General features: G+C 48.4%; 1 protein-coding gene across 1 annotated transcript in view; it reads right to left on the bottom strand.

Annotated features, from left to right (window-relative positions):
* The window catches only part of LOC137561360 (uncharacterized), a 122987-nt gene extending 107049 nt beyond the window's left edge, over positions 1-15938 (bottom strand). The window contains exon 1 of the mRNA XM_068272659.1: positions 15881-15938. Coding sequence (XP_068128760.1) covers positions 15881-15923 — 43 coding nt within the window. The 5' untranslated portion in view covers positions 15924-15938. The remainder of the gene's footprint in view (positions 1-15880) is intronic.

Here is a 15938-nt window from a genome sequence, read left to right as displayed (position 1 = left end):
GCCTAACTAACCATCGACAGACAAACATGAAACAGAGGACGCGAACGCTTGCTTAACGGTTACCTCACCGAGCCTCCAGCAAGCGTCCGTAGCAGACAAGACAGACACACGAAAACAGGGACAAGCAAAAGATAGGATCCACAGCACCAGCGAGAAGCGAGTGCGATCCAGGTACAGAGTAGCAGAACAGAAGGATCCACAGCACAAGCGGAAAGTGGCTAGCGCGATCCCAGGAGACAGAACAGAAGAATTCACAGGGCTAGCAAAAAGTGGCTAGCGCGATCCCAGGAGACAGAACAGAAGGATCCACAGCGCTAGCGAAAAGTGGCTAGGGCGATCCCAGGAGACAGAACAGAAGGATCCACAGCGCTAGTGAAAAGTGGCTAGCGCGATCCCAGGAGACAGAACAGAAGAGATAGCTGGTAGCAACCGCTGCACCAGCTATACTCCAAGAACAGAGATCAGAACCATTTCCTGTCGACCACCGCTGGGACAGGACAACAGCAACAGAACAAACAAACAGATAAACAATCCTAACTGCACTAGGGAAATCTGCCTAGCACAGTTTCCAGGAATTACTCTAAGATAACTTCAACAAGAAGTAGCATGGCTGACACTCTCAAGGAGTGTGTACTACAAACCCTGAAGGAATGACCAGCAAAGGACTGTGGGTAATCCCAACCTTTATACTGCCAGTCATCACAGGAGGCAGGTAGGGGATTTGCATAACAAATGTATGCGAATTCCTCAGCAGCAAGCTGCAGAACTAACAAAATGTCTCTCTTAAAGAGACCTGCAGAATGCAGACGTGAACAGTGATCAAAACGCTGCCTGTCTGCACAGGCTGCTGAGCAGACTCTCACAGTACCCCCCCTTCTAGGGTCGAATTCCAGACGACCCTCAAAACTGATATCTCCAAACCATTCTAACAGAAGAATCTGAAGGTCGGGGCAGCCCGACAAGGTCCAATTCCAGAGTCAGTCCACCCGAAACCGACCTCATCGGAAACAGAAGCCACCGAAACATGCCCATCAGTACTACCAGTCTCAGTATACCACCCATCAGGACTGTGAACGCCAGAGAAGAAGCCATCGACACCCTCCAGACAATACCCACCACCTTCCAAGGAGCGTCCGAAAATACCAAATCTGCCACAAAACCTGTTCGAAGTGTCTCTTTCAAAACAAACGCCGCTGTTGATCGTATTCAGGGTACCAAGCAAAACTTCTCTTGGAATCTCCCAGAACGCCTTGAAGCTCCGCAGAGATTCCAAGAAGCCAGAACGCTCACCAGGCTCACATGGAGAGCTACCAAGCACCCCCATGAAACCTATGACAGTTCCAGATTCAGAATTAGCAGGACACTCATCAAGATCAGGACTTTCAGGGACCACTTCTGGGCATGCAAGCAGGCAGGCTAAATCAGAACATGTCTCCACCGAGGAAGCATCTGAGTACGCTGGTAACCGAGGTACACTTGGGCTTTCTGGGTCACAGAGCACACTGGGGTACACCAGCACAGGAGAAACCTCAGGACATGTTGGGGAACTGCCAACCTCAGAGTCCGGCACGACAAGACCAAAACCAGTACCGGTCAGAGAATCATCATGAGTGGAGGTCACAGGCACTGGACTTTCAAAAGAAGACTCGGATATAAATTCAGAAATTTCTGTGACAATAATATCATCATTGACTACATATGAGTGAAGCTCCATCAGAGCTGAAAAGGTAGCCAGCAAGGCAGCAATGCCTACGGAAGAGGATAACACCTCAGAAGGACTTGGGGGGCAGGAGACATCTCCTACAAGTTCTGCACCCTTTGGGAGGAACTCGGAGACCTCCAGAACATCAAACAAGACCTCAGGAACATCATTTTTCAAGTTTTCTAGGAAGGATTCTGAACTATCCATGTTACAGGGCAAAACTGGAACTTTATCTTGTGAACAGGGCAGATGTCCCAAGGAAGGTTCCACCATAAACTGAGATTGAATTTCATAATCATGAGGGGAATGTACAGGCATATTCACTGGACCACACACTCACTCCCTAACTTCCTTCTCACTGAACCCAGAATTCTGCGTAGCAGTCAAACTAGCTTGAAATTCCAAAAATGCAGAAAAACAGGTGAAAATAGCAGCAATACCCAGACGAGCCTCTAGGGGCACTGCAGGAGATATTGTACAAGGCAATATTGACTCATCCAGAGTACAGGGTGGAGAGTCAGAACTTTCTTCAAAGCAAGAAAGGGGTTCCCAAATGTCAGTGTGATTGGACATCATATTGTTATTCATGGTACAGGGCAGGCTCAGAGAAACCTTCTCTGGACCCAGCAAAAATGCTTTAGAGTCAGATTCGTAAAACCAAAGTGCTGTCTCACTCTTAGACTCGGCTAACGATGTCGAATCCGAAGAGACAGAACGCAAAATTTGCGGATCCAAGATCGCTTTAGGTTGCAAAACTGATGCTTCCATAGCGCAAACCTCCGCGATCTGCGTAGCAGACTGCAAGGCATCTAGGACAGAAACACTGGAGCAACTGTCATCAGGCAACAGGTCTTCACAGGTGTGAACAGAATAAGACATAGATTCATTTGCAAAAGAAGTGGCGACAACAACAGAAGAAACTTTATTAGACACATCCATAATTTTCTTAAAGTTGCATAACTTAGGAATTTTCCCCATAGCAGGTTCATAAATGGACGATCTCAGAGAACCTGAGGGAAAATATCTGTCTTTTTTAGACAAAAGGACCACACAGACCTTTTGCAGTCATACGTGCGGTGGCGACATCAGACCGCACTGGTTCAACTTCCACACAAGCAACTGCTCTGAACAACTTGCACTCAGACTTCAAACACTCAGTAGCTTTGGGAAAGGAAATGCAGTCAGAACTCACTTTCTTTAAATCCAGAGGATGGGAACAATCGTCCGTTGACAATGTGTTTTTACAAGAATTAGCAGATTGAAGCGCATGTAGTTCATCCAAAATCATTCTCCACACGTCAAACAGCGGAGTCACAAAGTCAGAGATGCATTCACCAGTCTTGATTAAAGTGCACGCAGACTCAATGCACGCATACAAAACTGCTTCATTTTTAGAAAGATAATGATTGCAAAACGATCTCCAATCACCTTCCAATTCATAGACCAGGAGCTCGATCTTCCATTTCTCAAACGGGGGCTCCCCATGCACACTTAACAAAGGATGAACAATCATAGTGCGCACAGTCTACAGATGGAACTGGAGCAGGAACAGAACGGGAAACTTTTACCTCTTTATTGGGATCAATTGATTGGTGTGTGTGTAATTCATCCAAAATTGTCTGCCATACAAACATCACCAGATCCACAACACACTCGTCACATTCATCAGAATCAATCAAAAGGCACACAGAGTCAAGACAATCATTCAAGACATCTTCGCTTTTTGCGATGTAAAAATCGCAAAAGGTTTTCCAATCAAAATCAAATTCTTCCACCAAGGCCCCGATTTCCCATGAGGCGAATGGTGGTTCAAACAAACCGGTATCTAGATAATCTCCATATGGGTGGGGATCAGGAACGAGTACAGATTTTTTAACTGCCTTAATATAGTGTGCGATCCTACATATAATAGGATCCTAATATGCCTTTGTCTCAGGCAATGACATCTGAGGCAAATCAAAGGTTCCCTCTGCCCTGGGAATTTTGTGTTGGGCTGGTCATTCTGTAACGATTGTGGAATCGTCTCCGTGGTCAGCGCACCAGACGTGCGCTGACACGGCGGATTTCCTCCACAAGCGTATAAATTTGCAGGAACCCAGCAGTAGGTGCAATGCACCTGCAGAGGGAAATTCTCACCGGCATGTGGAGCTGTGGAGTGCAGAGGAACTGCTCCTCTGCTCTACCACACACGCCAGACAGGAATTGTACGAAGGTAAGAACTGTAATCGCAAGAGAAGCGATTGAGAGTGAGCACAGAGACAGATTGTGTGTGTGCATAAAACTAGTCGCCAACCCGCGACTGTGCACACACCACAGCAGATACGAAGCAGGAACGTGATCGCGAGAGTTGCGATCGCCAAGCGTGACACAAGGCTACAGCAAGGCGGAGCACGAGAGTAGCAAAGGCACAGCAAATCATACAATGAGGAAATACGGAAAATAACAAACGCTAGCTAACCGCGAACACCGCACTCATTCGCAACAGTGCACGCGGTTACGCGCGGTCTCCACGTGATAAGCACAATAGAGACAAGCACGCCTAACTAACCATCGACAGACAAACATGAAACAGAGGACGCGAACGCTTGCTTAACGGTTATCTCACCGAGCCTCCTGCAAGCGTCCGTAGCAGACAAGACAGACACACGAAAACAGGGACAAGCGAGAGATAGGATCCACAGCACCAGCGAGAAGCGAGTGCGATCCAGGTACAGAGTAGCAGAACAGAAGGATCCACAGCACTAGCGGAAAGTGGCTAGCGTGATCCCAGGAGACAGAACAGAAGGATCCACAGCGCTAGCGAAAAGTGGCTAGCGCGATCCCAGGAGACAGAACAGAAGGATCCACAGCGCTAGCGAAAAGTGGCTAGCACGATCCCAGGAGACAGAACAGAAGAGATAGCTGGTAGCAACCGCTGCACCAGCTATACTCCAAGAACAGAGATCAGAACCATTTCCTGTCGACCACCGCTTGGACAGGACAACAGCAACAGAACAAACAAACAGATAAACAATCCTAACTGCACTAGGGAAATCTGCCTAGCACAGTTTCCAGGAATTACACTAAGATAACTTCAACAAGAAGTAGCATGGCTGACACTCTCAAGGAGTGTGTACTACAAACCCTGAAGGAATGACCAGCAAAGGACTGTGGGTAATCCCAACCTTTATACTGCCAGTCATCACAGGAGGCAGGTAGGGGATTTGCATAATGAATGTATGCAAATTCCTCAGCAGCAAGCTGCAGAACTAACAAAATGTCTCTCTTAAAGAGACCTGCAGAATGCAGACGTGAACAGTGATCAAAACGCTGCCTGTTTACACAGGCAGCTGAGCAGACGCTCACACATCTCTCTTCACAGTGTGCAGGAAAGAGGAGACACAGCAGAACAGCTGCAGCCTGTCTTATCCTGTCTGTTTGCTATAATTCTTATTCCAGGTGCCTTGTCTGCCTGCCTGGATTAGATCACATCTCTTTTGACAGTGGTTGTGAGTTTGGAGTAGGGCATGGGGGTGGGGGAGTTATAATATCAATCCCAATTTAAGACTAGGGGATGGGATTTCAAAACCATATGTGGAATACAGACTCTGGAGGTGAGAAAATCATACTTTATTATGTGTGATTTAATATATCTTGGCAACTTATTAGGTTTAAAGCAAACTGTAATGTATAATTTAGGTGCTGATTAACTATGGCATTTAGGTGCAAACAAGGTGACTGTGGCCCATATGCAATCCCCTTTTTATCCTGAGTTTTCTCCTGGGTGATATTTTTGCATATTGACATAAAATGCTTTTTAAGCCGCCAGAAAGCAAGAAAATACTGAAAATAATGTTGATGGTACTTCTTTTTACCAACTTTTACAAACTTTTTCCATTGAAGAATTGCTTAAAAGTTATTTGAACCTTTTGGGCACGCCGCATGTAAATCCCCTGCCACACTTGTGGTTGCCCTAGGCTCATGCGGGGTAGGATTTACGCCACCCGCCGTTTCCGCTCCCGTTACTATCATGCACTCCTGAGAGGGGAGATTAAGCTGTCATGTGACAGCTGGCATCTCCCCTCAGTGATCAGGAGCCATTGCGATTGGCTGCTGATCACGTGATCACTGCGATCGCCGGCGGATTGTAGTGATCACTATCAAAGCAGCGGCGTTAGGAGGGGAAGAAGAGGATACACTCACCTTCCTGACATGCCCCTACCGATCGGCGCTCCCCTCCGCTCTGCCCGGCATTGGCACTTGCTGTAACGTAAATGTTGAGTACCGACTTGATGACATCATCAAGCCGCGACCCGGAACTTAATGTCAGTATGAGCGGGGATGCAGGCGACAGCAGAGGGGGCTAGAGCTGCTCATCGCTGGAGCCTGGGAGGTGAGTAAATGTTTCCGCCAATACGGGGGACACCATGCCCAATTCACAATACTGGGGTTCCAGCTTCCTGACTCCCCCAAATGTGCCCCCCCCACATGTAAAATGGCCTGGTCCTTAAAGAGGAACTCCAGCCTAAACAAACATACTGTCATTAAGTTACATTAGTTATGTTAATTAAAATAGATAGGTAATATAATCTCTTACCCACCCTGCTTTAAAAGAACAGGCAAATGTTTGTGATTTCATAGGGGCAGCCATCTTTTTGGTTGAAAGGAGGTGACAGGGAGCATGAGACACAGTTCCAACTGTCCTGTGTGCTGATCACCCCTGTCACAGGAGCCCTAGTGGCTGACCGCACTTAGCCCTCTAAACGGTGCCAGCGCACAGATCGTGCGAACTCTGGTCGCAGTCAATGCGCAGGAACCGTTAAGAATTAGCCGCAGACAACTCAGAAGGGAGCCTGTGAGACACGGGTGATTACAACTTCACCCACTGGTTCAGAGTAAACTGCCACCACCGCGGTTACCATGGGACCGTGGAGCCCACTAACTGACTGACTAGTCCTGCGAATAAAACGGTTAAACACACGGTATTCTGTCTAGCCAACAACAAACAAACAGTAGCGTATCTTCAGAGACCCGGGATCAGTTCTGCGTGTGCTGATAAGCAGGGTAGCGGACAGTGAATGACTTGGAGAAAGTCGTTTATTCACGCAATATAAATAATTAATATATACAGACAATTATTAAAATCACAATTATTAAGACAGTAATAGCCTGTATAAAAAATAAAAGAAGGGAGAAAAATACTTAGTTCCTGGAAAGATGTCCTTTTTGTGGGAAAAACAGAGTTCTGGGTTTCAATCAGAGTTCAGAGTTCAGACCAGGTGGATGCCAGCATATCCTCAAGCTGGCACCTGATGAGTTCAAGGTGTTTTCAGGGTGGAGGACACTGAGTTTGGGTCCTCTGCCATTCTTATGCCCCTGCTTCAGTAGGAGGGAGTGAGGGCGGGGAGCCATACACCCCCTTAGAAGATGAGATGAGCCCTCCCCTTGTCCTGGGGGCTACAAATCATATCTACCCATATATGGGCTCTATCTCACAGAACCGTACAGGTCAGGGCCGATTTATTAACATTTTCAGGTCTGTCTCGATTTACCCAGCGCCCTGATACCAGACATGAGGGGTTGGACCCCTGTGGTATCATCAGGGCATTTTCAAACTGCCTAACTGGCAGTCCTTACCTCAGAATGTTCTGAAACTTCCTCAGAACCAGCACCGGGGCTCATGCTACACTTCCCTCACGTTTGGCGAAGCTGCCATCTCAGGAACCCCAGAAATATGACAGATCTGGGAAGTTATGGATATGCTATGAGACTCAGGTTATTCCCAGGCAAAGGCTCTTTGAAGTTTGGAGCAGCCAGCTAGGTGTCACCTCCCCTGCTGGGAGGGAGCCAGTGGGTCTGGCTTCCCCCCAACTAGATTGCTTCTGCCATGGTGCTTGTCACCTTATACCTGATGGATGGGCCATCAGCACAGCTTGAAGCCAGGGACTCTCGGGGGCAGATTAGGCTCAGGCTCATTAGCATATCAAAAGAGCCATCCAGCCTTTAGGATGGTGCTCTCTCTGCTAAGAAAAGGACTTCAGCTGCCCCTACACACTCAACCCAGATTGTATCGATTTGAAGCGCAATCGATGCAGGGAATCGAGTGCGATCGCTTTTTCTTCATGGGCGGTTCCAGGACGCGTCTGCGGCCCCGCAACCGTCCGTGACAGCACCCCCTGGGGAGAAGGCAGATAGACATGCATCAGCAAGATGTGTGGCGGCGCCGCTAACCTGACTGACTGGCCTCGAGTTGCCGGTACGGCGGGAAAACCTATTGGAGCCTGTGGCTCAGTTCCCCTGGACCGGTCGCGGTCTGCTACCCTCAGGGTTGACCCGACATGGACCGTTCTGGGCAGGGCGTTTGCGCCACTGCAGTCGGACGTGGTGTCTGCCGGGACTGCTGACAACGGGCAGTGGGTTGGTTAGGTCAACAGCCAGCCCACGCAGGGTTCCCCTGCTAAGTGGCTGTGGACCTAAGGGAACCCCGCGGGAATCCCTGGACCTTCCCAGCTCCTGACAGACGGCACATGCCCTGCAGTAGTTTGCTACATCCCTGTTCATCCGGGGCCAATAAAACTGGTTCCGAATACCGGCAAGTGTCTTGCGGACACCCGAGTGCCCTGTCAGAGGATTACCATGTGCGGATTTCAGCACATGTCCCCTGAATGCACTCGGGACCACAAGCCATTTGGTATTCGCGTGGGATCTACCTGTAGGGGGCTGTACAGACTCACTGTACAGTCTCCCACCTTCCCAGTACACCTTGAAAGCGGCCCCGTCTGCGAGGGGCTCAGCGGCTTGCTGCCTGAGCACCTCCAGGCTTGGGTCACGTTGTAGTGCGGCTGAGAATACGGCGCTGTCAGTTTCAGCCAACTGGCTCATGTCACACGAGGTCAGCGGCTGAAAGGTCTCATCCCTGCGGTCAGAGGAGGGGGAGGAGGCCGGAACCCCCTCCACCTGTTCTGAGCTCGGGTTCTGAGCAGTGCAGCTGCGCGGTACTGCTAGCACAGGTACACTGTCAGAATGGCACAGACGGACATTACTCAAGTCATCATTGCATGCAGTAATGACATTGACAGGTATAGACATTTTTTCATTACAGACAGGTTGTACAGTAAACTCAGGTACAGTTACAGCATCATCACAACAGACAGTCTGTACATCAAACTCAGGTGCCTTTGAAGCAGGCACTATTGAACCTGGTACCCTTGAACTGGGCACATTCAACCCGCCTCCCCCTGGTGCTCCCCCAAGTGTATAAAGTACCTGGTGGTGGGTGGAGAGTCCGTCTCCTTCCGTGAGTGACAAGGCGGTCGTGGCAGGTTCATAGTAGGACACAAGCTTGCCCAAATCAGTCCCCAGCAACACAGGGACTGGGAGATCCTTCATAACCCCAACAACCCTTTCGTGGATCCCTAATCCCCAATCCAGCTTCACTGTCGCGTGGGCTATGTGAAAAAGGGTGCCCTCTACTCCAGTAAGGGCAAGGGATCGGCTGGAGCTGATGCTCTCCTTTGGCACAAGGTGTGAGTGAACTAACGTGATGTCAGCTCCGGTGTCTCGAAATCCGGTGACAACTTTGCCGTTCACTCTAACAAGTTGCTGCTGGTCGGTTCGGTCGCGGATTTCCTTTCCGCGGGCAAACAGGACAAAATCTGATGATCCAGGCTGTGGTTCGCTGGCGGGTTGCCTCTGCTGTGGGTGAGGTGCAGGTGATGCAGATGATCCAGGTGCTGGTGGTGTCTGTCTCCGCTCCAGACAGTCGAATTTCATGTGTCCGGGCTGGCGGCAGTAGTGACAGGTGACCTCTCCAGGCGCTGCAGGCCTGGGTGCAGCAGCTGCGCTGGGTGGCGTCTGTGGCGGACGGCTCACAGGGGCAGGAGGGTCTGCCGAGGTATTGGGCTGACCTCCTCTCCAGCTGGATGGGACAGTTCTGCGGGTATCAGCCACCCGGGTAGTTGCAAAAGTCTCAGCAAGGTCTGCAGCGACAGTGGCTGAAGCCGGCCTGCGTTCTAACACAAACTGTCGTACATCAGCAGGGCAAATGTTCAGAAATTGTTCGAGGACTATCAAGTCCTCCAGGACGCCATAAGACCCTTTGGTGAGGCCTAGAGTCCACTGGCGTAGTGTGGTGAGCAAGCTGCTGACCACATCTCGGTACGAATCAGAAGGCTTTTTCTGCCAGGCCCTGAACTTTTTCCGATAGGCTTCTGGCGTCAGCTGGTACTTAGTAATGATAGCGTCTTTTATAGCAGCATAATCATTATCCTTCTCCGCAGGCAATTCTGCGAAGGCATCAAGCGCTTTGTAGCGCAGCAAAGGTGTCAGATGTCTGGCCCACTGGTCTTGGGACAGACGATACTGACGGCATGCTTTTTCAAAAGACCGCAAAAACAAGTCAATGTCTGTGTCTTTTTCAATATTAGCAAATTTAAATTTTGCACTTACGGGTGGTGCAGCTCCTTTAGCAGGGAGGCTGGGCGGTGAACTCCGGCTGGCCTGTTGAACCTTTGCCATGTTGAGCTCATGCTGTCGTCTCTCCCGCGCCTCTGCGGCATCCCTCTCCGCGTGGCGTTCAGCAGCAGCAGCTTTGCGTTCTGCAGATTGGCGCTCCTCACGCATGTACTGCAGGTACTTGTCCAGGTCAGTCTCCATCAGCTTTTGTAATGCCTGCTGCATTACCGGGTCAGCACCCATGGACAGTCCAGTACTGGCCGGTTCCAGGCGAGTACTTTCAGAAACTCTGGGATTGGGGTCCATACTGACAGTCTCTGGCGTAACTGTTGCAACAGGCAGTGCTGGTCGTAATGGAGAAAGCTACGCTTATGGATCATTACGCGTAATTTTACGCTATTACGCATTACGAAATTACGCTTGCGGCATAGACAGTCAATTTCGGTACATGTCTATAATTACGCATAGCACTTACGCAATTACGCGTAAGTATACCGTAATTCAGGTTATTACGTTATAGGTTTACGCGTAAAATCCTACTAGCAATTAATGCGTAAGGTCATGCTGCCAAGCGGAAAAGTTGACGCATGGATCAATGTTAGGAAGCCGCCGACTTTAAGGGTTAATAGCAAAGCCCCCTTAAGTGCTAAGAGCCTCAAATTTGGAGAATATATTAAGGAGATCAGAAGGAATAAGAGGAAAAAATTTTTTTTCAAAAAGACCTTATAGTTTTTGAGAAAATCGATGTTAAAGTTTCAAAGGAAAAATATATACATTTAAAAACCCGCCGACTTTAACGGTTAATAGCAAAGCCTGCTTAAAATTTAGGAACACCAAATTCACAGGGTATATTAAGGGGATCAGTGGGAATAAGAGGAAAAAATTTTTTTTCAAAAAGACCTTATAGTTTTTGAGAAAATCGATTTTTAAGTTTCAAGGGCGAAAATGTCTTTTAAATGCGGAAAATGTCAGTTTTTTTTGCACAGGTAACAATAGTGTTTTATTTTCATAGATTCCCCCAAGTGGGAAGAGTTTTACTTACTTCGTTCTGAGTGTGGGAAATATAAAAAAAAACGACGTGGGGTCCCCCCTCCCAGACCTCTTTAACCCCTTGTCCCCCATGCAGACTGGGATAGCCAGAATGCGGAGCACCGGCCGCGTGGGGCTCCGCACCCTGACTATACCAGCCCGCATGGTCCATGGATTGGGGGGTCTCGGAAGGGGAGGGGCAGCCAAGCTTTCCCCTCCCCCTCCGAGCCCTTGTCCAATCCAAGGACAAGGGGCTCTTCTCCACCTCCGATGGGCGGTGGAGGTGGAGGCCGCGATTTCCTGGGGAGGGGTTCATGGTGGCATCTGGGAGTCCCCTTTAAAAAGGGGTCCCCCAGATGCCCACCCCCCTCCCAGGAGAAATGAGTATAGAGGTACTTGTAGTACCCCTTACCCATTTCCTTTAAGAGTTAAAAGTAAATAAACACACAAACACATAGAAAAAGTATTTTAATTGAACAAAAAACATAACCACGAAAAAAGTCCTTTAATATTCTTAATTAACCATTAATACTTACCTGTCCCTTTAAAAGCCAGTTCCCACGCAATATCCTCGGAAATATACTAATCAGTTACAATGTAACAAAGTTATTACAATGTAACAACTTTGTTACTTTGTAACACCACCGCACCCGACGTCACTCGCCGCTCACCCGCCGGCCGCCGCATACACGCTAGTCCCCGCCGTCCACTCCGCCCACACCTGTCACTCATATACATGCTGGCACCCATGGGTGCCAGCATGTATATAGGTGACATGTGGGAAAGGCGGGGAGGGCAGCGGAGCCGGCGGGGACTTAGCGTCCCTGTACCCGACAGAGCTCTGAGCTATATTAGCTCAGAGCTCTCGAAAGCATCTTTGTATTTGGGCTCCAAGGAGCCCCATTGGTCCTTAGCAGACCAATGGGGTTCCTTCAAATCAGAAGGAACCCCATTGGTCTGCTAAGGACCAATGGGGCTCCTTGGAGCCCAAATACAAAGATGCTTAGAGAGCTCTGAGCTATAGCTCAGAGCTCTGTCGGGTCCTGCAGCACAGACGCGGTGGCGGCGGCGGCGGTGAGTGACGTCGGGTGCGGCGTAGTTACAATGTAACAAAGTTGTTACATTGTAATAACTTTGTTACATTGTAACTGATTAGTATATTTCTGAGGATATTGCGTGGGAACTGGCTTTTAAAGGGACAGGTAAGTATTAATGGTTAATTAAGAATATTAAAGGACTTTTTTCGTGGTTATGTTTTTTGTTCAATTAAAATACTTTTTCTATGTGTTTGTGTGTTTATTTACTTTTAACTCTTAAAGGAAATGGGTAAGGGGTACTACAAGTACCTCTATACTCATTTCTCCTGGGAGGGGGGTGGGCATCTGGGGGACCCCTTTTTAAAGGGGACTCCCAGATGCCACCATGAACCCCTCCCCAGGAAATCGAGGCCTCCACCTCCACCGCCCATCGGAGGTGGAGAAGAGCCCCTTGTCCTTGGATTGGACAAGGGCTCGGAGGGGGAGGGGAAAGCTTGGCTGCCCCTCCCCTTCCGAGACCCCCCAATCCATGGACCATGCGGGCTGGTATAGTCAGGGTGCGGAGCCCCACGCGGCCGGTGCTCCGCATTCTGGCTATCCCAGTCTGCATGGGGGACAAGGGGTTAAAGAGGTCTGGGAGGGGGGACCCCACGTCGTTTTTTTTTTATATTTCCCAAACTCAGAACGAAGTAAGTAAAACTCTTCCCACTTGGGGGAATCTATGAAAATAAAACACTATTGTTACCTGTGCAAAAAAAACTGACATTTTCCGCATTTAAAAGACATTTTCGCCCTTGAAACTTAAAAATCGATTTTCTCAAAAACTATAAGGTCTTTTTGAAAAAAAATTTTTTCCTCTTATTCCCACTGATCCCCTTAATATACCCTGTGAATTTGGTGTTCCTAAATTTTAAGCAGGCTTTGCTATTAACCGTTAAAGTCGGCGGGTTTTTAAATGTATATATTTTTCCTTTGAAACTTTAACATCGATTTTCTCAAAAACTATAAGGTCTTTTTGAAAAAAAATTTTTTCCTCTTATTCCTTCTGATCTCCTTAATATATTCTCCAAATTTGAGGCTCTTAGCACTTAAGGGGGCATTGCTATTAACCCTTAAAGTCAGCGGCTTTTTTATATTATACGGGAGCGTAATATTACGCGATTACGGCAGACTGTGTAATTTCAATGGGAGTTTACTGTCTTACGCGTAATTTGTTACGCGTAAAACGTAACCATACGGTCTACGCGTAATTAATTATGCGTAATACCGTAACCTTACACGTAACGCTTACGGTGCATTTGTAGCGAATTACGATGCGTAATTACGCTAATGCGTAATTTCGGCCCAGCACTGGCAACAGGGCCCGCAGGATGCTCAACCTCTGTACGCATAGGATCTTCAGCCTCTGGTTCCCCTCGATTGTCAGATGGGCTGGTATCCACCTCAGCGGACACTACCGGCTCCTGCAGTTGCTGGGTATCTCATCTGGACAAGTCTGCTATCAGGTCCTGTTGTTTCCTGCGGCCGACGTCAATGCCTCTCGCTTGGCAAAGATTTTGCAGGTCCGACAGGCACATGTTCTGGTAATTCCCGGACATTTCCATGCCAAATAAAATAAAACTTTTGGGGAGGGGTACTGGCTACACAGTCTCTCTGTATATATAAAAAATATATTGCCTTCCAGCTACACCAACGAATTAGTTCGTTTCTCGATAGCACTAGCGCTATCGCAGATACTTTCAGCACAACACAGGTCCCAACCGCTGCCTAACACTGTCACAGGAGCCCTAGTGGCTGACTGCACTTAGCCCTCTAAACGGTGCCAGCGCACAGATCGTGCGAACTCTGGTCGCAGTCAATGCGCAGGAACCGTTAAGAATTAGCCGCAGACAACTCAGAAGGGAGCCTGTGAGACACGGGTGATTACAACTTCACCCACTGGTTCAGAGTAAACTGCCACCACCGCGGTTACCATGGGACCGTGGAGCCCACTAACTGACTGACTAGTCCTGCGAATAAAACGGTTAAACACACGGTATTCTGTCTAGCCAACAACAAACAAACAGTAGCGTATCTTCAGAGACCCGGGATCAGTTCTGCGTGTGCTGATAAGCAGGGTAGCGGACAGTGAATGACTTGGAGAAAGTCGTTTATTCACGCAATATAAATAATTAATATATACAGACAATTATTAAAATCACAATTATTAAGACAGTAATAGCCAGTATAAAAAATAAAAGAAGGGAGAAAAATACTTAGTTCCTGGAAAGATGTCCTTTTTGTGGGAAAAACTTCTTTTGTGGAAAAAGTTCTGGGTTTCAATCAGAGTTCAGAGTTCAGACCAGGTGGATGCCAGCATATCCTCAAGCTGGCACCTGATGAGTTCAAGGTGTTTTCAGGGTGGAGGACACTGAGTTTGGGTCCTCTGCCATTCTTATGCCCCTGCTTCAGTAGGAGGGAGTGAGGGCGGGGAGCCATACACCCCCTTAGAAGATGAGATGAGCCCTCCCCTTGTCCTGGGGGCTACAAATCATATCTACCCATATATGGGCTCTATCTCACAGAACCGTACAGGTCAGGGCCGATTTATTAACATTTTCAGGTCTGTCTCGATTTACCCAGCGCCCTGATACCAGACATGAGGGGTTGGACCCCTGTGGTATCATCAGGGCATTTTTTAAACTGCCTAACTGGCAGTCCTTACCTCAGAATGTTCTGAAACTTCCTCAGAACCAGCACCGGGGCTCATGCTACACTTCCCTCACGTTTGGCGAAGCTGCCATCTCAGGAACCCCAGAAATATGACAGATCTGGGAAGTTATGGATATGCTATGAGACTCAGGTTATTCCCAGGCAAAGGCTCTTTGAAGTTTGGAGCAGCCAGCTAGGTGTCACCTCCCCTGCTGGGAGGGAGCCAGTGGGTCTGGCTTCCCCCCAACTAGATTGCTTCTGCCATGGTGCTTGTCACCTTATACCTGATGGATGGGCCATCAGCACAGCTTGAAGCCAGGGACTCTCCGGGGCAGATTAGGCTCAGGCTCATTAGCATATCAAAAGAGCTATCCAGCCTTTAGGATGGTGCTCTCTCTGCTAAGAAAAGGACTTCAGCTGCCCCTACACACTCAACCCAGATTGTATCGATTTGAAGCGCAATCGATGCAGGGAATCGAGTGCGATCGCTTTTTCTTCATGGGCGCTTCCAGGACGCGTCTGCGGCCCCGCAACCGTCCGTGACAACCCCTCCCAGTTGCTAGGCAATGTGAATAACAACATAGGAAATCCCATCATGCTTTGCACAGCATCAGGGAAAAACCACCTGGCAGTTTTCTTTGATGGGTGGAGCTCAGCTAAAAATGCAGCTAAAAATTATGCTTTAGTAAGAAAAACAAAGTTCTGATGCTGTGAAACTGTTAAAGAAACACCAAGCCCTTTCAGTTCTGCTGAGTAGATTTTTAGTCCGGAGGTTCACTTTAAGGGAGGGTTAGGCAGCAGATCCACAAATGGTTAAAGAGAATATGAAAATTATCTCCTAGGAGAACACTCAGGAGAAAAAAGTGAATTGCATATACAGTAGGTTCATCTCACCAAAATGGGAAGAGTTGGAGGATTTGAGTATCCTGTACTGAACCCAACCCCAGAGGTGGGACATAAACCTGGAATTGTCCCCTTGGAGACTCACCTATCACAGCCAGCACAATGGCACAGATGTTTAGAAGCCTCATTATTCCCTCCAAAGA

Source organism: Hyperolius riggenbachi, chromosome 1 (genome assembly GCF_040937935.1).
Source record: "Hyperolius riggenbachi isolate aHypRig1 chromosome 1, aHypRig1.pri, whole genome shotgun sequence".
Taxonomy (NCBI): domain Eukaryota; kingdom Metazoa; phylum Chordata; class Amphibia; order Anura; family Hyperoliidae; genus Hyperolius; species Hyperolius riggenbachi.
Note: the sequence above shows the minus strand (reverse complement) of the source record. Positions and strands in the feature narration are given on the sequence as shown.